The sequence below is a fragment of the Pan troglodytes genome, chromosome 4, assembly GCF_028858775.2.
Source record: "Pan troglodytes isolate AG18354 chromosome 4, NHGRI_mPanTro3-v2.0_pri, whole genome shotgun sequence".
Taxonomy (NCBI): domain Eukaryota; kingdom Metazoa; phylum Chordata; class Mammalia; order Primates; family Hominidae; genus Pan; species Pan troglodytes.
This window is the reverse complement of record NC_072402.2, coordinates 11,891,233-11,910,292: the sequence shown is the minus strand read 5'-3', so window position 1 is coordinate 11,910,292 and position 19,060 is coordinate 11,891,233. Positions and strand designations below refer to the sequence as shown.

At 42.3% G+C, this 19,060-nt stretch overlaps 1 protein-coding gene across 7 annotated transcripts in view; it reads left to right on the top strand.

The window, feature by feature from the left end:
• The window catches only part of CTNND2 (catenin delta 2), a 933,574-nt gene that overhangs the window by 662,003 nt on the left and 252,511 nt on the right, over positions 1 to 19,060 (top strand). For all 7 annotated transcript variants that reach the window (XM_001147603.6, XM_016952954.3, XM_009448799.4 and 4 more), the window contains one exon: positions 8,080 to 8,212. In XM_001147603.6, the coding sequence (XP_001147603.3) occupies positions 8,080 to 8,212 (133 nt within the window). The remainder of the gene's footprint in view (positions 1 to 8,079; positions 8,213 to 19,060) is intronic.

The following is a 19,060-nucleotide window of genomic DNA, read 5'->3' as shown; positions in this document are numbered from 1 at the left end:
CATCTTATCTCATATATAATTTGTCTGAGTTGCCTCAATCTTTTGTGAAAACTTGGGTATAATTAATAATACAAATTTCATATGAGAAGGGAATATCTGATTGGAAGGAGGAGCTGCTGCCTGGGTGGAGCACCTTCTAGTCCCCCATGAGCTGAGCACGTCTCCAGGGAGATCTGTGGCTGCTCCATCATGAGGCCAGGACCAGAAATCATGGTTGAATGAATTAATGTTTATGATACAGTTTGGGGAATTAATTTTTCTTAGCATATGCTTGGAGAAGGCCATTTCTTCCTTAAAAATGGTATAACCATTGAGCTTACTTTCCGGATAGTCATAATTCTAGTGCTATTGTTTATATAAAAGCCATGTTGGTGTTTTGAAAAAATGTGATTAATTTTATAGGACAGGCCGGGCGCCGTGGTTCATGCCTGTAATTGCAGCACTTTGGGAGGTCAAGGTGGGTGGATCACTTGAGGTCAGGAGTTCAAGACCAGCCTGGCCAATATGGCAAAACCTTGTCTCTACTAAAAATACAAAAATTAGCCAGGTGTGGTGGTGGGTGCCTGTAATCCAAGCAACTCAGGAGGCTGAGGCAGGAGAATCACTTGAACTTGGGAGGTGGAGGTTGCAGTGAGCCGAGATTGCACCACTGCACTCCAGCCTGGGCAATAGAGTGAGACTGTCTCAAAAAAAAAAAAAAAAAAATTGTATAGGACAGCTTTTTGTTTTTGGTTACAAACTATCCAGGAATGAGGATTAAGATATTAATACTTTTATATGTTAATTGTTGAATAAGTTCTCTTTGGTCAACAAGAATGTAAATATCTCCATTTTGTTCTTTAAAAAAATCTATCTAACTTTCTTATGACCATCACCCCTGCACCCTTCCTAACTACATCAACAAGCCCAAATGAAAAACAAAATCACCTACTTCCTCTTGACTCTAAATATGAAAGTCAAAATCGGTACAGTCTTTAAAACATTTTGAGTTTAGAGTTTCTAAAGGATTAAAATTATCATACATTTTAATAATGTCCACACAGCCCTGCCCTCAATGGAAATAGTTTAGACTGCAATCAAAGTGAGCCATGTCTGCCACCATAAAGCTTTGCTGAAAATAGTGTGAAATTATGAGGATTCTAGTTGTCCTGGGACTCTTTTCAATGGGGAAGCTTGATAAGATATTGTGACAATGCATCAACTTTTTGGTTTCCGTACCAGCAGAACAGTCATGAACTGTTGAACATAGTCATGAACTGTTGGCTGTTTAGCTGTGCTGAGCATTGTGATTTTAACAACTCAGATAGCCCATGTAAGAGTGAGGATTTACTCACAATATTGTGGGCCTGTGTGACAAGTTTTAATGGAGAAAAGGTTACATTTGCATATCCCCATTTCCATTAACATTTCTAAAGTGAAGCCCAGTCACAAATGAGAGTTACAAGTTTGGCTACTGTGGGAAATTGTAGAGGGTTCTCATTTCTCCTCTTCTTAGTTATATGCAATACCTGACATTTCTAGAGAGCCCATGCTGGGTGCCAGCCACTGCTCTAAGGGGTTCACATATATTATTTCTAATCATCCCAATAATACTCCCAGGTAGGAATTTTTATCTCAGTGGGACAGATGGACTCGATGTTCATCTACACAGTGAGCACCTCCCTGCCAGCCAGCAAGACTCAGACCCAAGCCCAAGGCTGCAGAGACAGTTAATGGCGGAGCAGGATTCGAACCAGGTCTGGTTGCATCCAAAGACCATTTCCCACTCTAGCACACTGCCTCCCAAGGGGAGTTAGGAAGAAAGGAAATTATTTTGAAAGGGCAAATTGTACTGCTAGCTAAAGCAGTGTCTCCCTTTACACTAAGAGTTCTTCAAATAAGTATAATGTCTAAATGAATACATATCAGTGAAAGGTTATAAGGTTTATAAAACCTTCAGCGGTATTACATAGATTTTAAGAGAAATGTATCCCTTTTGGCAGTCTTAAAGTAAAAATTACTAGAAAATATCTAGCTCTTAGTAGTTGATCAAGTACTTTCATATATATTATTTTATTTTGGCATTTTAAGAGAAATGCAGTAAAATAGGTGGTATTATTCTTTATATATTGATCCATGGAAACCAAGGCCAGCAAGATCTAAGGGACTGTCCTGTATTTATGGGATAAAAGGGACAGAGCCAGATGTTCAAATTCTGAACTTCTTGACAGGTATTCTGATGCCAAATCCTGTGCTCATTCTAGTACAACAGTCAAGGAGGGAAAGATTTACAACATCCTTGCTCAACAAAACTAATCAAATACAGTACATGTTGAGACCAGAGCTTCTCAACTCGGGCTCTGGTGGCATTTGGGAACCCATAATTCTTTGTTGTGGGGACTGTCCTGTGCACTGCATAAGGTTGGCTGCTTCCCTGGCCTCTACCCACTGGATGCCAGCAGCGCCTTCCACGGGTGCCATCCAAAACTGTCTTCAGGCTTTGCTAAATGTCCTCGGAGGGGCACTGTTTTAGACACTATTTATTCTTTAGACATTGTCTTTTTAAAATCACTGTTTTAGACATTATTTCAACAGAATGATTATAGCAGGCAACATAGTTTTATGGCTATATTTATGGCTTCGAGAAGAGACAACTAGAATTTTATTCCAGCTTCATCACTTAAGTTCAATAACACCTTAAGTTGCCTCTTCTGTAAGATGAAAATAAACCACACAATGTTCGTTAAGGTTTAGAACATTAAAGTGTGTGACCAGAGAATCTTGGCGACTGACTTTTAGTATGTGCTCACATTATTACTGGAGATTATTATCTTCCTGTTGTGTAATTCTAAACAAATCTTACTCGATTTCTTTTTCACAATAGTATCCACAGACCAGGTCCAGATTTTTTTGTATTTGAATGAATGATCTTTCATGATCTCATCTCAAACTTGCTTTCCAGCCCCTGCTCCAACTCCCCCTGTTCCCAGACAGCCGTCCTCTCTGGAGGCCCCCATCCCCTTCAGAGCCATGCCCCAGACATGCTGAATGGCTCCCCTTTCCCAAATAACCGACCCCCCACCCCCGGTGACTCCACACCTTGGCAGGTGCTGTTCCCTCCTCTGGTATTTGTTCTTTCCAGAACTTTTTTGTCTTACAGGATCCTCTTTGTCCTTAATGATTAAGACCTTATGTGAAGAAACCATACTATACACTGAATTCTGGCCAAAATGATCCAGACAGACTATTTTCTGCAGGCCTGCTGCTATTTCTCTGGGGTATATCTCCATGATCAGCAAAAAGAAAACCAAACGGAATCTCATCTAAGCGAAACAAAACTGTTATAGAAAAAGAGCCTTGGAGATAAATCATTCCCCCAGACTTTCTGCTGGAGGGTGCTCTTTTAGCATCTATTTTGTGAAATTGAGGAGAACATTTGAAAAGATTAGTCTTTTCTTAGTGGGTAACTGCTGCAGTGACTGAGTCCTGAGGGACTGCCAATTAGAATAAACCAGAAGTCAACTGCCTGGAGACACAATCAACTCCAACCCAATTTCTGGGAAGCTGGTTTAAGGCCAGAGGATCTGAATGCGAACTTACGTTCACCTTCCAGTCTTGTCTGGCTTAATGATCTGGGCTTTTTCTCCTTCACTCCCTTTCACTGTGCCCCAGAGTTGCTCCCCATAAATGTTGCACCTTCACGTCACCCTCACAGATTGTTGTCTAAGTGCAGTGGGAAGCCACTGGAGAGTCTAAGCCACAGAGTTGTGAGATGCGATGGAGGCATAGAGAAGGCTGCTCAGGTTAGCAGCATGGAGAAGGACTCCTCTGTGTGTGTGTGTGTGTGTGTGTGTTGGGTGTGTGAGTGTATGTTGGGTGTGTTTGAGCGTGTTGGGGGTGTGTGTGTGTGCATGTTGGGTGTGTGTATTGGGTGTGTGTGTGTTGGGTGTTAGGTGTGTGTGGTGTGTGTGCCTGTGTGTTGGGGTGTGTGTGTGTGTTGGGTGTGTGTGGTGTGTGTGTTGGGTGTGTGTGCATGATGTGGGTGTATATGTATTGGGTATGTGTGTGTGTGTTGTGTGTATGTGGGGTGTGTGTGTGCTCAGTGTGTGTGTTGGGTGTGTTGGGGATGTGTGTGCTGAGTATGTGTTTTGGGTGTGTGTGGGTTGGGGTGTATGTGCTGAGTGTATGTGTTGGGTGTGTGTTGGGGGTGTGTGTGCTGAGTGTATGTGTGTTGGGTGTGTGGGGGTTGGGGGGTGTGTGCTGAGTGTATTTGTCTGTTGGATGTGTGTGTGTTGGGTGTGTGCTGAGTGTATGTGTGTTTTGGGTGTGTGTGTGTTGGGTGTCTGTGTGTGCATGTTGGATGTGTGTATTGGGTGTTGGGTGTGTGTGTTTGGTGTGTATGTACATGTGTGTTGGGGTGTGTGTGTTGGGTGTGTGTGTGCTGAGTATATGTGTGTGTTGGGTGTGTGTTTTGAGTGTGTGTGTTGGGTGTGTGTTGTGTGTGTGTGTTTTGGGTGTGTGTTGGGTGTGAGTGTGTTGGGTGTGTGTGTTGGGTGTGTGTTTGAGTGTGTGAGTGTGTGTTGGGTGTGTGTGTTGGGTGTGTGTATGTTGGGTGTGTGAGTGTGTCAGTGTGTGTGTTGGGTGTGTGAGAGTGTGTGTGTTGGGTGTTTGTGAATGTGTTGGGTGTATGTGTGTTGGGTGTGTGTTTGAGTGTGTGTGTTGGTTGTGTGTGTGTGAGAGTGTGTGTTGGGTGTGTGTGAGAGTGTGTGTGTGTTGGGTGTGTGTGTGTTGGGGGTGTGTGTGTGTGTTGTGTGGCTAATCTAGGAATGACTCTTGCTCTTCTGAGAGTCACTGGTAGAACTGTGGAAACACTGTCCCTGTCCAAGGCCTTTCTTCATTCGTTAGCACCTTCATTCTTTCAAAACACGTTTATGTGGAGTCCATCTGGTGTCAGGGAGAACTGTAGGAGCCAGCTGACAAAGATGACCAACAGAGTTGGGGCCCTGGCCTCAGAGCCTACCAGAGTGAAACGAGAGATGGTCACCTCATGGCCCACAGCATGACGGTGTCATCCTCCACTGGGCATTGCGTGGATAGGAGTTGGGACGGGATTCCCCGAGGAAGTTGTAAACAGCCTGAGGCCCCGCATTTGGGTGAGAGGCCACTGGGCCAGGCAGGCCAGGGGACAGGAGGACAGGAGCTGAGGCAGGCCAGGGCCAGGCAGAAGCCTGCAAGGCAGGAGTGGGCGAGCCCAGCAAGGCCTCCAAGGTCATGGGAGTGTCTTAGACTCTCAAGGATGGTGGGAGCCATAGTAGGGTGTGGAGCAGGAAAGTAGCACAATCACGTGTGCGTATCTGCGTATTTAAATGTATTTAAATGCCTCAGGTGGGAAGAGTGGTGATTGGGAAGTGGAAAGAGACTTGCAGGTCAGCAGAGTGAAGGTGAGGTCTGGGAGAACAGAAGTGGGGAGGGAAGGGATGCTTGGGATTCCAGAGGTTTTGGGGTTGGGGACAGGGCAGAGCTGGCAGCAGCCTTTCTTTTGACCTAGTGTGAGGGACGTGGATCCCTTCTGCACTCATGAGTCTTTGGAATGTTCATCCTTCCTGTCTGAGTTTGAGGAGGGTGTGTGCAAGCACATGTGCACAGGTGCACGCATGTGTGCAAAGAGCCCCTAAACCTGTTCCCTAGGGTTCTTGTTCAAAAGGTGCACTTGGCATATGCCGTGTAAGCCATCACCTAATAGAGCAATTCCTGACTGGTTAATAAAGCAGATTAAAATGAATCCTTTATTAATCACTTTCCGAAAGCATAGGTTTACCTGAATTCATCTTAGCCATCCAGTGTCTCCACACTCCTAATTTTAATTTACAGGTATTTAGTAGATTTTGAATTAATTTGCATAAAGAATATAATTCTAGAGGGCTACTTTTATAAGAAGGACTGTGCTATCTGAGCCTTGCAGACATGGTTTAGAATTATAAAACAAAAGAAATTAAATTTGAAAGAAAAACAGGCTTTACATTTTTAATTCTATGATTGTTTTCTACTGTGATCACATAGCCAAGAAGGATTCAATAGTTTGTTCATTATCAGCAATCACTTGAGTAGGTTTCTTCACAAGTATATTATTATACTGTATGTCTTTCTGAGTATGTGTGTGTGTGTGTATATATAGTGTGTATGTATATCTGTGTGTATATATATAATGAGTATATATATATCTGAGTGTGTATATATAATCTGTCTGACTGTATGTAAATTTATAAAATGCTCAGTGCACATTAAATAGAATGCTTTATCTTTCCAATAAAAACGAAGCCATTTCAAGAGGTATTCTATTTCATATTTTATTCACTTGCTGTAAAGGAAGCACCAACATGTTTCAAGGTTTGCTTGACAACCTCTACCAGTTGTGATAAAGGAAAGATAAAGAGAAGAGTTTAAAATCTTTGAGGACACTTTTAACCTTTGTCTGTTCCTTCTCTGTCCCATTTTTCATGTCTTCTCTTCCCAGATGACAGCATCGACCTGGCATTGATAGGATGTATGCTTTTGAGTTGTTTCGTGAGGAATAGAGGTGGTTGCAGAACTGGCTCATTTCTCTTCCAGCCTGTCCTTTGGATAAATAGTGCCCTTTGGTGGCTTGTGGGGTCAAGTTTTTACCTGTGGTCTTGGAGGTTGCTATTTTATTTCTCTGTTAAAAATGGGTTCCCTGCTGCAGGGATAGAATTCATACAGTTGGTCCTGTTAGCAGCATGGTCTAACTGGTTGAGTGGAGAGATTTAATAAAAGAATATTTCTTTGTATGACAGTACAATCAAGATAATGTTTTAGAATGGACTTAAATATTTTAAACCATATTGCTTAAGATGACAACCAGCTTCTTGGAGTAGCTCAGATGTAAAAAGCAGGAGACAGGAAAAAAAAAAGTGCAATGCATGAAATGTATTAACATTCTGCAAATAATTCTAGCTTTTTAAATAAATAATTTCCTTTTATAAAGTCATTATGTTATTACATTTTTATCCCCAGAGAATCATGTAGGCCCCTGTCTATTTTTAAAGAAGAGATTGTGAAAATAACAACAGTAATAAAAATAATAATGATATAAACATTGGCTGCTATCACAACATTTTGGATTGGACTCATCCAATTCTGTTTTCTCTTCTCTGATAATTTAGCTTAATCCTGTGCCTGAATCAGACTGTTGAAACAATATACTAGAATAGATATGACCTCTATACCTGATCCATTTAAGACGGACATGGTGACACACGCCTGTAACCCCAGCTATTTGGGAGGCTGAGGTGGGAGGATCGCCTGAGCCCAGGAGTTTGAGGCTGCGGTGAGCTATAATTATGCCCCTGCACTCCAGCCTGGGTGACACAGTAAGACCCCATCTCTTAAAAAAGTTAAAAATAAATAAATGAATAATCCACTCAAGCTTAAATGAAAATGTGTATATTAAAATCGTATGCTATTTTAGGTTATTTTTTCATAATCTTTATTAACATGTAACTTCAGTTGATAGATTGATCTGTATATATAATCTATAAAACCAATATATGTAGTATACACGTTTGCACTTGAAAACTATTTACTAGGCTGGGCGCGCTGGCTCACGCCTGTAATCCCAGCATTTTGGGAGGCCGAGGTGGGCGGATCACGAGGTCAGGAGATCGAGATCATCCTGGCTAACACAGTGAAACTGCGTCTCTACTAAAAATACAAAAAATTGGCCAGGCGTGGTGGTGGGTGCCTGTAGTCCCAGCTACTTGGGAGGCTGTGGCAGGAGAATGGCGTGAACCCGGGAGGCGGAGCTTGCAGTGAGCTGAGATCGCTCCACTGCACTCCAGCCTGGGAGACAGAGTGAGATTCTGTCTAAAAAAAAGAAAAGAAAAGAAAAGAAAGAAAACTATTTACTCAAGGGAATCTCTTCCAAATCCCCTTAAATGGGTCTGCATGTAAGAAAACCAGAACAGTCATTTGTGAAATATTTTCTTTTAGAGTCAGGTACATTTCATACACGAGCTAACCATGTGTTAACAGTGTGGTAGGATTTCTCTCTCATATTCTCCCCCCTTCTTACCTTTTTTTCAGAGAATTTGGATGGAGAGACCCGGAACTGCCGGAAGTGATTCAGATGTTGCAGCACCAGTTTCCCTCGGTCCAGTCTAACGCAGCAGCCTACTTGCAACACCTCTGTTTTGGAGACAACAAAATTAAAGCCGAGGTCAGTGCTCCTTGGATTCTGAAATGATTGGTGTCAGATTCATAAGCACTTAGATCTTCTTAATGTTGATGGGGAAAAGAATTAGGAGAACTGAAGTTATGCTTTTAAAATTTAGATCTATATTTGTGACTAGAACATAGCATGTTTCATCTAATTGATTAGCATGCCTGTTCATGCATTCTTCGTTTTTTAGTATTTGAATACCGAGGAACGGAGGACCAATAGTGTATGCTAGTTATTAATAGAGGCTGGATTGTCAAATGCCATACTTGCAACGTGATTTGTCTTTCTCTTCCCAATTCCGACTCTGGGAGTTTTCTCTGCCCCTAAATCCTAAAGACATACTAAGCATCAATTGTTATCTCCAAATTACAATAAAATTATTATAGTCAGTATAAGCTATGACCTGTCCTTCCTGAAGAACTCATTGACAGGATAAGGACTCTAGGCACTAAATTGGCTTTGTGTTATAACCAAGTGTTTGGTGCTATTTACAAACGAATAATGGATTAAATGTGGATATGTGTTCCATTAAGGAGACTATTGTCCATGTCCATCATGTAAACAACTGTTAACATGCTCTGTGTTTTTGGGATACATGAAGTGCATATATTATGCTGTGTGATATTTTTGGAAAATCACAGTGGTCACTGCAGCCAAATCTAAGTTTTTTAGACAAGGGACAAGCATTTTCGTATAAGGAACTGAGTAGTCAATTTTTTAAAAAAGATTTTATAAACTATAACGAGTCATCTTTATGGCGTGTAAGCAATTCTGGGGATGAGTCTAAATTAGTTTAAGAGTGGAAAGAGAGATTTGAAGATATAATTGCAATTTATTATAGATTTTGCTTGCTTGCATTGGGATATACATAGCCTCATGGCTTTTTATTTTTTCCTTCTCTCTTCCCCTGGGACTGCAAAGAACATGGTCCATGTTTGTTCTTATCAGGAAAGTCCTGTTTCTTTGTGGAATGAATATAGAGCAATGGTTCTCAACCAGGTGTGATTTTGTTCCAAGGTACATTTGATATCTGGAGACATCTTTGGTTGTCACAGCTGGAGGAGGCTGTGGGTATCCCTTGTAGAGATCAGGGATGCTGCTAAACATCCCAGAAAGTGCAGGGCAGCCCCCCAAAGAGAATCACCCAGCCCCAAATGTCAGCAGTGCCAAAGTTTAGATATAGAGAAATATTGTCCATCTAAGAAAAATTTTAAATGTGAAAAAATACCAACTGTTAAAGTGACCTAAAAATGCATTAAAGTTATGTGACTCCTGTCCCAAACATATGTTAACTTAGTCCTTCTCTATTTTTAATAGAAAAAAAAAATGGCCATGCAAAATAAAGGACAGATTTCTGACGGGGGGATCACATACCATCATCATATGTTGTCTTTTTTTGAAGACCATAGCTTTTCTCTTTTTTGAAGACTATAACTATTCTTTCAGTCTTCTTTTTTGAATACTATAACTTTGAGGGTTTCTCTGAAGGTCATGAAAGCATTTCATTTCATCGTTAGCATGAATTGATTCAAGAGTGTTGTAGTGCCCCACCGAAGTGGGATGGGCTCCCACCCAAAATTTGGTTGTTCTGATGCCAAGGTTGCTGGCATGACTCACACACCAAGAGGGCCTGAAAAGGTGTCACTTACACAGTGAGGCTTTCTGAGTCAAGCACAGTGGCTCCCAGGCATGTCCAAAATTGTCTTGAGAAAGCTTATGGAAAGGAAACTGTCGTGGAGTTTTTATGGTTGTAGGAAGTGGGTTCTCACATGCAGACTGGGCCTTGTACGGGTTGAAACTCCTGCGGATACCAAAAAAGGAAGCTCTTGAGTTTTATCAGCTTGCTCAGATGTGGGGCAGAGGAAGGAAGGGTGAGGCTTCAAAGCTGTCAGAAGTCAAACATCAAGAGATAGAGTCAGACTCTATTACAAGGAGTCACCCGGCCAGGCAATGCAGGCTTCATGGCCCAGGGAAGTCTGAAGTCATGGTCTAACTGGCTCTGTAAACGTGATCCATGGGCCAGCCTTGGGGCCTCTCAGTGGCGATGCCACCTGATAAGAGCTGTAGTGACAGCAGCTGTAGACTTGTTTCCGGCTACATCAGAATGACCCCCAGTGCACTGTGGTGAACACAGGCCTTCCAGTGAAGGGGCAACCAGCACATGAGTCATGGCAGATGGATGAGCTTCCCGGGCTGGCTTTCCTGCTTACCAGCTCAGTCACCTTGAACTACCTGATTATCCTGGGGCCTCTTTTCTAATCTTTAAAATGAAGATGCTGATACCTTCTCTGTAGAATCTTTGCAAGAATTAAATGACTTAACATATACAAACTGCTTAGTAGCGAAATGTGCATTCATCCACCTTCTTTTTGGCCAGGAACAGTTAAGACACTAAAGTTATTGTTTTATTTTATGTATATTTCTAAGTGTCAGTGTGTATATATGTGTCTCTGTGTGTACATGTGTCTGTGTGTGTGCCTGTGTCTCTGTGTGTGTATGTGTGTGTGTCTGTCTCTGCGTGTGTGTACATATGTGTGCTTCTGTTTATTTTTTAATTTTGCTGTGGGTGCCGTCAAGGTTGCCTGTATCACTTCTCACTGTTTGGGGTGGCCCCCAGCAGCTGGCACTCCTAGCAGCAGTTCATGTTATTGATGGCAGCCCTCCATGCTACCTTCTAAAGGCTGCAAACACTTCCAGGCCCCATGATAATGTTCCCAGGGGACCTGGGAGGCTGGGATGAGAAGGAAGGGAAGGGTGGTATATGACTGAGTGCACACCCTGATCCCGAGTTGACAAAATGAGATTGAAGTTAGTAAGCGTTAGCCAAAGGAACATGGGAAGTGCAAAAGGCTTAAATAAAACACAGAGGAAGCTTCCAGAGTTTCCCTTTCTTTCTCCCATTCAGTCACATAGGGAGGCGTGCATGTGTGCATACACACATACACACACACACACAGACACGTAAACTCTAATAAGGATTCTACACAGATCTATTTTGTTCTCTCATCCTCACTCCAAGATCAAACTGTTAGTAATTGGTTCTACCTTTGTGACAGATGGCTGCCTGTCGTGTTTTCATACACAGACATTGAATTTTATAATTACCTGTTGTCCAAATACTAATTTTGCAGGCACTAGCCTTTCCAAATTTACTCAGTCCTCTAGTCTTTCTACTGCATTTTATTGAACTGATTTAGCCCTTCAGTCTACATTTCATCATTCATATTGACTTTGCTCACACAATGGGTAGGCCATTGAACGAAGGGCAGAACTACATCTTCTATATGCAGAGGGTCATAAATCATGCCTTTCTTGTTCCTTATTCCTGTGATTTGTACGGTTTTCATATAATAAAGCCAAGAACATCAATTTTTTTTCAAAATGATACCAGATCTTGTATGTGCAATTTTGAGAATTTGCTTCCGTAAGTCAGCAGATAAAATCCTCATCCCTGGCTTTTCCTGCTGCTCTAGTGAACTTGGATTTAAGACCATCTCCTCAGTTCCCCTCTGTATTAGTCCATTCTCATGCTGCTATGAAGAAATACCCAAGACTGGGCAGTTTATAAAGAAGAGAGGTTTAATGGACTCACGGTTCTGCATGGCTGGGGAGGCCTCAGGAAACTTATAATCATGGCAGAAGGTACCTCTTCAGGTACCTTCTACAAAAGAGAGATTGAGTACAAGCAGGGGAAATGCCAGACACTTATAAAACCATCAGATCTTGTGAGAACTCACTCACTATCATGAGAACAGCAGTAGGGGGAACTGCCCACATGATCCAATTACCTCCACCTGGTCCTACCCTTGACATCTGGGGATTATTACAATTCAAAATGAGATTTGGGTGGGGACACAGAGCCAAACGATATCGTTCCACCCCTGGCCCCTCCCAAGTCTCATGTCCTGACGTTTTAAAACACAATCATGCTTTCCCAACAGTCCCCAAAGTCTTAACTCATTTCAGCATTAACCCAAAAGTCCAAGTCCAAAGTCTCATCTGAGACAAGGCAAGTCTCTTCTACCTATAAGCCTGTAAAATCAAACACAGGTTAGTTCCTTCCAAGATACAATGGGGTACAGGCATTGGGTAAATACATCTTTTCCAAGTGGGAGAAATTGGCCAAAACAAGGGGGCTACAGGCCCCATGCAAGCTCAAAATCCAATAGGGCAATCATTAAACCTTAAAGTTCCAAAATGATCTCCTTTGACTTCATGTCTCACTCGCAGGCCACGCTGATGCAAGAGATGGGCTCCCATGGCCTTGAGCAGCTCTGCCCTATGGCTTTGCAGGGTACAGCCCCACTCCCAGCTGCTTTCACAGTCTGATGTTGAGTGTCTGCAGCTTTTCCAGGCACATGGTGCAAGCTGTCAGTGGATCTACCATTCTGGGTCCTGGAGGATGGTGACCCTCTTCTCACAGCTCCACTAGGCAGTGCCCCAGTGGGGACTCTGTGTGGGGGCTCCAACCCCTTGTTTCTCTTCCTCACTGCACTAGCAGAGGTTCTCTATGAGGGCTCCCACCCCTGCAACAAACCTCTGCCTGGACATTCAGGGCATTTCCACACATCCTGTGATATCTAGGCAGAGGTTCTCAAACCTCAATTCTTGACTTTTGTGCACCCACAGACTCAACACAACATGGAAGCCACCAAGGCTTGGGGCTCACACCCTCTGAAGCAATGGCCTGAGCTGTAGCTTGGCCCCTATTAGCCATGGCTGGAGCCAAAGCATCTGGGACGCAGGGCACCATGTCCTGAGGCTGCAAAGAGCAGAGAGGCCCTGGGCCAAGCCCACAAAACCATTTTTCCCTTCGCAGGCCTCCATGCCTGTGAAGGGAGGGGATGCCCTGAAGGTCTCTGACATGCCCTGGAGACATTTTCCCCATTGTCTTGGTGATTAACGTTCATTTGGCTTCTTGTTACTTATGCAAATTTCTGCAGCAAGCTTGAATTTATCCCCAGAAAATGAGTTTTCCTTTTCTATCACATTATCGGGCCTCAAATTTTTCAAACTTTTATGCTCTGCTTCCTCTTGAATGGTTTGTGGCCTAGAAATTTCTTCTGCCACATACCCTAAATCATCTCTCTCAGTTTCAAAGCTCCACAGATCTCTAGAGCAGGAGCAAAATGCTGCCAGTCTCTTTTCTAAAGCATAGCAAGAGTCATCTTTGCTCCAGTTCCCAAGAATTTCCGCATATCTATCTGAGACCACCTCAGCCTGGACTTCCTTGTCCATATCACTATCAGCTTTTTGGTCAAAGCCATTCAACAAGTCTCTAGGAACTTCCAAACTTTTGTACTTCTTCGTATCTTCTTCTGAGCCCTCCAAACTGTTCCAACCTCTGCCCATTACCTAGTTTCAAAGATGCTTCCATGTTTTCAAGTATGTTTACAACAACAGCCCACTCCTGGTACCAATCTACTCAAGACTGGGTTATTTATAAAAAAAAAAAAGAGGTTTAATGGACTCACAGGACTGGAGAGGCCTCAGAAAACTTACAATCATGGCAGAAGGCACCTTTTCACGGGGGCAGGAGAAAGAATGTATTCAAGCAGGGGAAATGTCAGATGCTCAGATCTCGTGAGACTCACTCATTATCACGAGAACACCATGGAGGAAACCACCCCCATGGTCTGATTACCTTCACCTGGTCCTGCCCTTGACACATGGGGATTTTTACAATTCAAAGTGAGATTTGGGTGGGGACACAGAACCAAACCATATCACCCTCCCAGCAGTGAGGTGAACTGAGGAGGGAGGGCTGGGTGGGATCTAGCTCAGCAATCTCCAGTGACTAAGGCAGAGTTTGAATTCCACTGAGTTCTCTGATCCAGGGTAGGACATTAGCTTTAATTACTTTGTAGATCAGCAAGTTTTTAAAAACTGAGATAGAAGTGTAGTCACATAGGCAGTAGTCAGAGCCAGACTGAGATAAGATCAGAAGAAAAGCAGTCAAGGAAAAATTAAAGAGGATGGGAGAAGGAGAAGGAATAAAGTGAAGGTTCAGGTGATTGCTGCAAACACTGTAAGTTTGTGTGGTCCATATTCATGGGCGAATGAATATCTGAGATGGAGGTGGATCCTCCCACTTTAAAGGGCGCAGGCATGATTAGTGTGGATGGATGGCAGTACTCCTTGAACTGTGTCTGTCATCTACACTGTCTCCTAGATTGTTGGGAAAGTCACCATAAATTAAGCCTTTAGACAGAGGAATTATTAAACATGGACACTTCCTCAGGTGTATGGACTATAAGCATCTTTTAGGAGGTGTCTAAATGTTGCTAACTTTTGCAGATTTTTAATGAATCCTTTCTTCATTCTTTTTGGAAACTCACCTCAGCTAAGAATATTATGATTATCCCATTGATTTGGGGATACTAAGTGCATTTCATGGGTAGTGAGGATTGCAGTTTATTTATGTTCCTCCTGCCTGCACTTTCCCCCATTTCTTCCAATGCACACACCAGAGTTGGCATGCAGGTGGCACCCCCTTTCATATACAGACAGTTATACAAAAAGAGGAGTATATATATGTGTATATATACACAGTTATACAAAAAGAGGAGTGTATATATACACACACACACACACACAATATGGCTGCATTCAAGGTAATATGTATCTTAGTGGTTTAAAAGTGTTTGCACATTTTCAAGTGGCAAATAGGGATTATTTTTAAATGTTTAAATATTTCTATTTATTTATTTATTTTTAGAGACAAGGCCTGTTTCTGTCACCCAGGCTGGAGTGCAGTGGTGTGCAATCATAGCGTGCTGTAGCCTTGAACTCCTGGGCACAAGTGGTCCTCAGCCTTAACCTCTCAAGTAGCTGGGATTATAGGTGTGCACCACCATGCCCAGCTAAATATTTTATTTTGCTATAAGTTAATAAATCAATTAACTTTTTAAAACTTTAAGTTAATCTAACAAAAATTATAAATGTTCAAATAATTGGAAAATGTATTTTCTTTTAAACATAGACCATCCGTATTAACATGCCTCATTTTTAAACATGACTTATTTCAAAAATTCAAACTTTATTATGTGACTTTATGTGTGAGAAGGATTGACTTGTACTCCTTTCTTTTTGATAGAAATGTCTGGTGACCAGCACTGATAAAGATGTAATTTAAGGTTTCGACCTGATTACTTTTTGTTATATCAAAAAGTAGCTTCAGCCGTCTTATATATGAAGTGTTTACAGATCTTATATAGTAAACTTACACAGGCCCAAGATAATAACTCTTGCTCTAGGAAATCAATATTGATTTTATTTTTCTAACTCCTAACAATCTTTCCAATTACCTTATCATCCTAACTGCTATAAAACATTTTTGTTTTTAAAGAAATGAAATTTTCAGTCCTAGTGGAAAGCAAAAGAGTGTACTGATAGCTTGCTTTGTGTTAGTGGGAGGGTCCAAATATCAATAGCATATAGATCCTGTCTTTAAGGAATCTGGCTGGGTGTGGTGGCTCATGCCTGTAATCCTAGCACTTTTGGAGGCTGAGGTGGGAGGATTGCTTAAGCTCAGGAGACCGGTGTCAGCAACATAGCCAGACCCTGTCTCTACAAAAAATGCAAAAATTAGCTGGGCATGGTGGTGCCCCACTGTAGTCCCTGCTACTTGGCAGGCTGAGGCAGGAGGATCTCTTGAGCCTAGGAGGACGAGACTGCAGTAAGTGGAGATCATGCCACTGCACTCCAGCCTGGGTGACAGAGTAAGACTCTGTCTCAAAAAAAAAAAAAAAGAAAAAATCCATAACCTGCAGGACAGAAAATAAGTAAACAGGACATTCTAATAGCATGTGTTAGGCATGATGGAGAGGTGAAGCCACAGCAGTAAAATGAGCATTCACATTCTTTTTTTTTTTTTTTTTTTTTTGAGAGAGAGAGACAGAGTCTCCTCTGTTGCCTAGGCTGGAGTGCAGTGGCACAATATTGGCTCACTGCAACCTCTGCCCCCTGGGTACAAGTGATTCTCCTGCCTCAGCCTCCCAAGCAGCTAGAATTACAGGCATTCACCACCACGCCTGGCTAATTTTTGTATTTTTAGTACAGATGGGTTTTCACCATGTTGGCCAGGCTGGTCATGAACCCCTGACCTCAGGAGATCCACCAGCCTTGCCCTCCCAAAGAGCTGGGATTACAGGCATGAACCATCATGCCCAGGCAACAGGGCATTCTAATACCATGTGTTAGGCATGATGAAGAGATGAAGCCACAGCTGGTGAGAGTCCAGCTTACATCCCAGCCTTGTGGAGTCAGGGAAAACAGCCTGCTTCCTACACTGATGGCCACGCTAAGTCTTAAATTAGAAGTTGCCAGAAAAATATAACCTAAGGCATACCCACTTAGAACTCATGGAAGACAGCTCATATTTGCAGTTGTCTGTGTGTCTGTGTGTCTAGACTAGATAGTTGCAATATACTTATATCATTTATACTAATGTTTTGGCTAAATTCACATTACCTTTAAGTATGGAACATAGAAATTGATTTCTGTGCATAAAATATGCATACCTTTCCCCTCCCCCATAACTTTTTATTCCAACAAATTTAGGACATTTCATCTGTTAAAAAAATTGAGACTTGTTCCTGTCTACTAGACTTAAAGTGCTTCATAATTTCTATTTTATTCTTAGTTCTTTCTACCTCATATAGTTCGAGCGAATGTGCTATTCATCTTTTCCGTCAACTACCTTTGAATCATTTCTTCTCTTTCTTTCATCATAAATTGTTTCACATTTTTGGAAAAGAGCCTGTATTTCTTTGATTAAATATCAGTAGAGAGGATACCACTGAGCTTATAGCAACGGCTTTGGAGCCAGGCTGCCTGCATTTGAACCCTGGCTGCTGTACTACTTTCTAGCTCCATGACCTTGAGCAAGTTTCTTTACCTCTCTGAGACTCAGTCTCCCAGACTATGAAACTGCGTTGAGACTCCATATCATGGCAGAGAGAACACATGTAGACTGCCAGCACAGAGCAGGTGGCAAAGGAGTATGAGTTATTTTTAGCATATGCTGCAAAATAAATAAGGAAATCTCTTTCCAACAGTTAAATGTAAAACCAATTCCATAGTTTTATAGACAGAATACTTGTATTGTTCATCATCCACATTTTGAGATCTGCTATTGTCAACAAAGGAAGTTGAACACACACACACAGTGTGTGGCTCTGTGCTAAGCCACTGTTTACACAACTAGATTCAACTACTGCCCTTTAGGAAGTTAGAATCAAAGAGCCATCTGCACATACCAACATAAAGCAACATATAGACCCAAATGCTTGATATATTGATATGTGAAAGTGGAACTAATTCATATTCAACAGATAATCACTGAGCAGCTATAAAGTTGCAGGCTCTGTTTTTGACCTCAATAATCCAGCAGTGAACAAAATAGACCCCCATGAGTAGGGGAAAGTAACAATAAACACATGCAGGCTGATATTGTTTGGCCATGTCCCCATACAAATCTCGAATTGTAGCTCCCATAATTCCCACATGTCATGGGAGGGACCCAGTGGGAGGTAATTGAATCATGAGGATAGGTCTTTCTTGTGCTGTTCTTGTGATAATAAATAAGTCTCATGAGATTTGATGGTTTTATAAAGGGGAGTTTCCCTGCACAAATTCTCTCTTTTTTGGATGCCATGTAAGATGTCCCTTTGCTCTTTCTTCATCTTCCGCCATGATTGTGAGGCCTCCCCAGTCATGTGGAACTGTGAGTCAATTAAACCTCTTTCCTTTATAAATTATCTAGTCTCGAGTGTGTCTTTATTAGACATGTGAAAAAGGACTAATACACAGGCATACATTCATCATGGGTGAGATGGTAATGTGGGCTATGGAGGAAATACAACACAGTAAAGTGGGTGGACCGCAATAAGGAGTGGGTGAAGAGAGGCAGCTGCCATTCTGTAGAAAATGGTCAGGAAAGCCATCTCTGAGAAGTAGCCTCGGAGCAGAGCTTGAAGGCAGTCAGAGAGAGTACCTCAGAGCTAGATCTCTAAGGCATGTGCTCATTTGTGCTTGCTTCCAAGGGCTATGGGAACCAAGTGCCACAAACTGAGAGATGTGGAACAATGGAAATCTGTTCTCTCACGATGCTGGAGGCTACAAGTCCAAGATTGAGAAGGGGCAGGGCCATGGTCACACTGAAACTCAGGGTGGAATCCTTCCTTGCCTCTGCCTGGCTTCTGCTGGTGGCCGCCAGTACTCAGCATTCTTTGGCTTTATCTCTAATCTCTGCCTCTGTCTTCACGTGGCCATCTCCTCTAGGCGTGTTTCTTTCTGTATCTCTTCTTCTCTTCTTATAAGGGCTTATGTTGTACTGGATTAGGACCTAGCCTATCTTAACTTGATTACATCTGTGTAGACCCTATTTCCAAACAAGGTCACGTTTGTAGGTCCCAGGTACTAGGGTTTCAATATATCTTTTGTGGGGGACGATATTCAACCTATAACAAGGAGTAACAAAGAGTGTGGCTGGAACCTAGCAAGTGAGGTGGCGAGGGGTAGGAGGTGAGATCAGACAGGTAATATCCCAGGGTTGGATCACATAAACCACATAGGCCAGTGCCTTATTATTAATATCAGAGGAGAAGGAGCTGGGTGTGCTTTTTGGCAGGGTGGTTTGGAAAGAAATACATCTTAAGAAACAGTGCTTCACCAGGTTGTGGAATCTATGAAATGGTCAAAGGAGGGGTAGCTGGTGGTATAAAAGAAGAGGAAGAGAATCTCTGAAGAAGATGGGAAATGGGTAAATTCACTGGGTAGTGTCAACCAAGAACAGGTGAAAGACCAAACTGCAGTTCAAGAAGACAAGGCAGTGTTTATAGG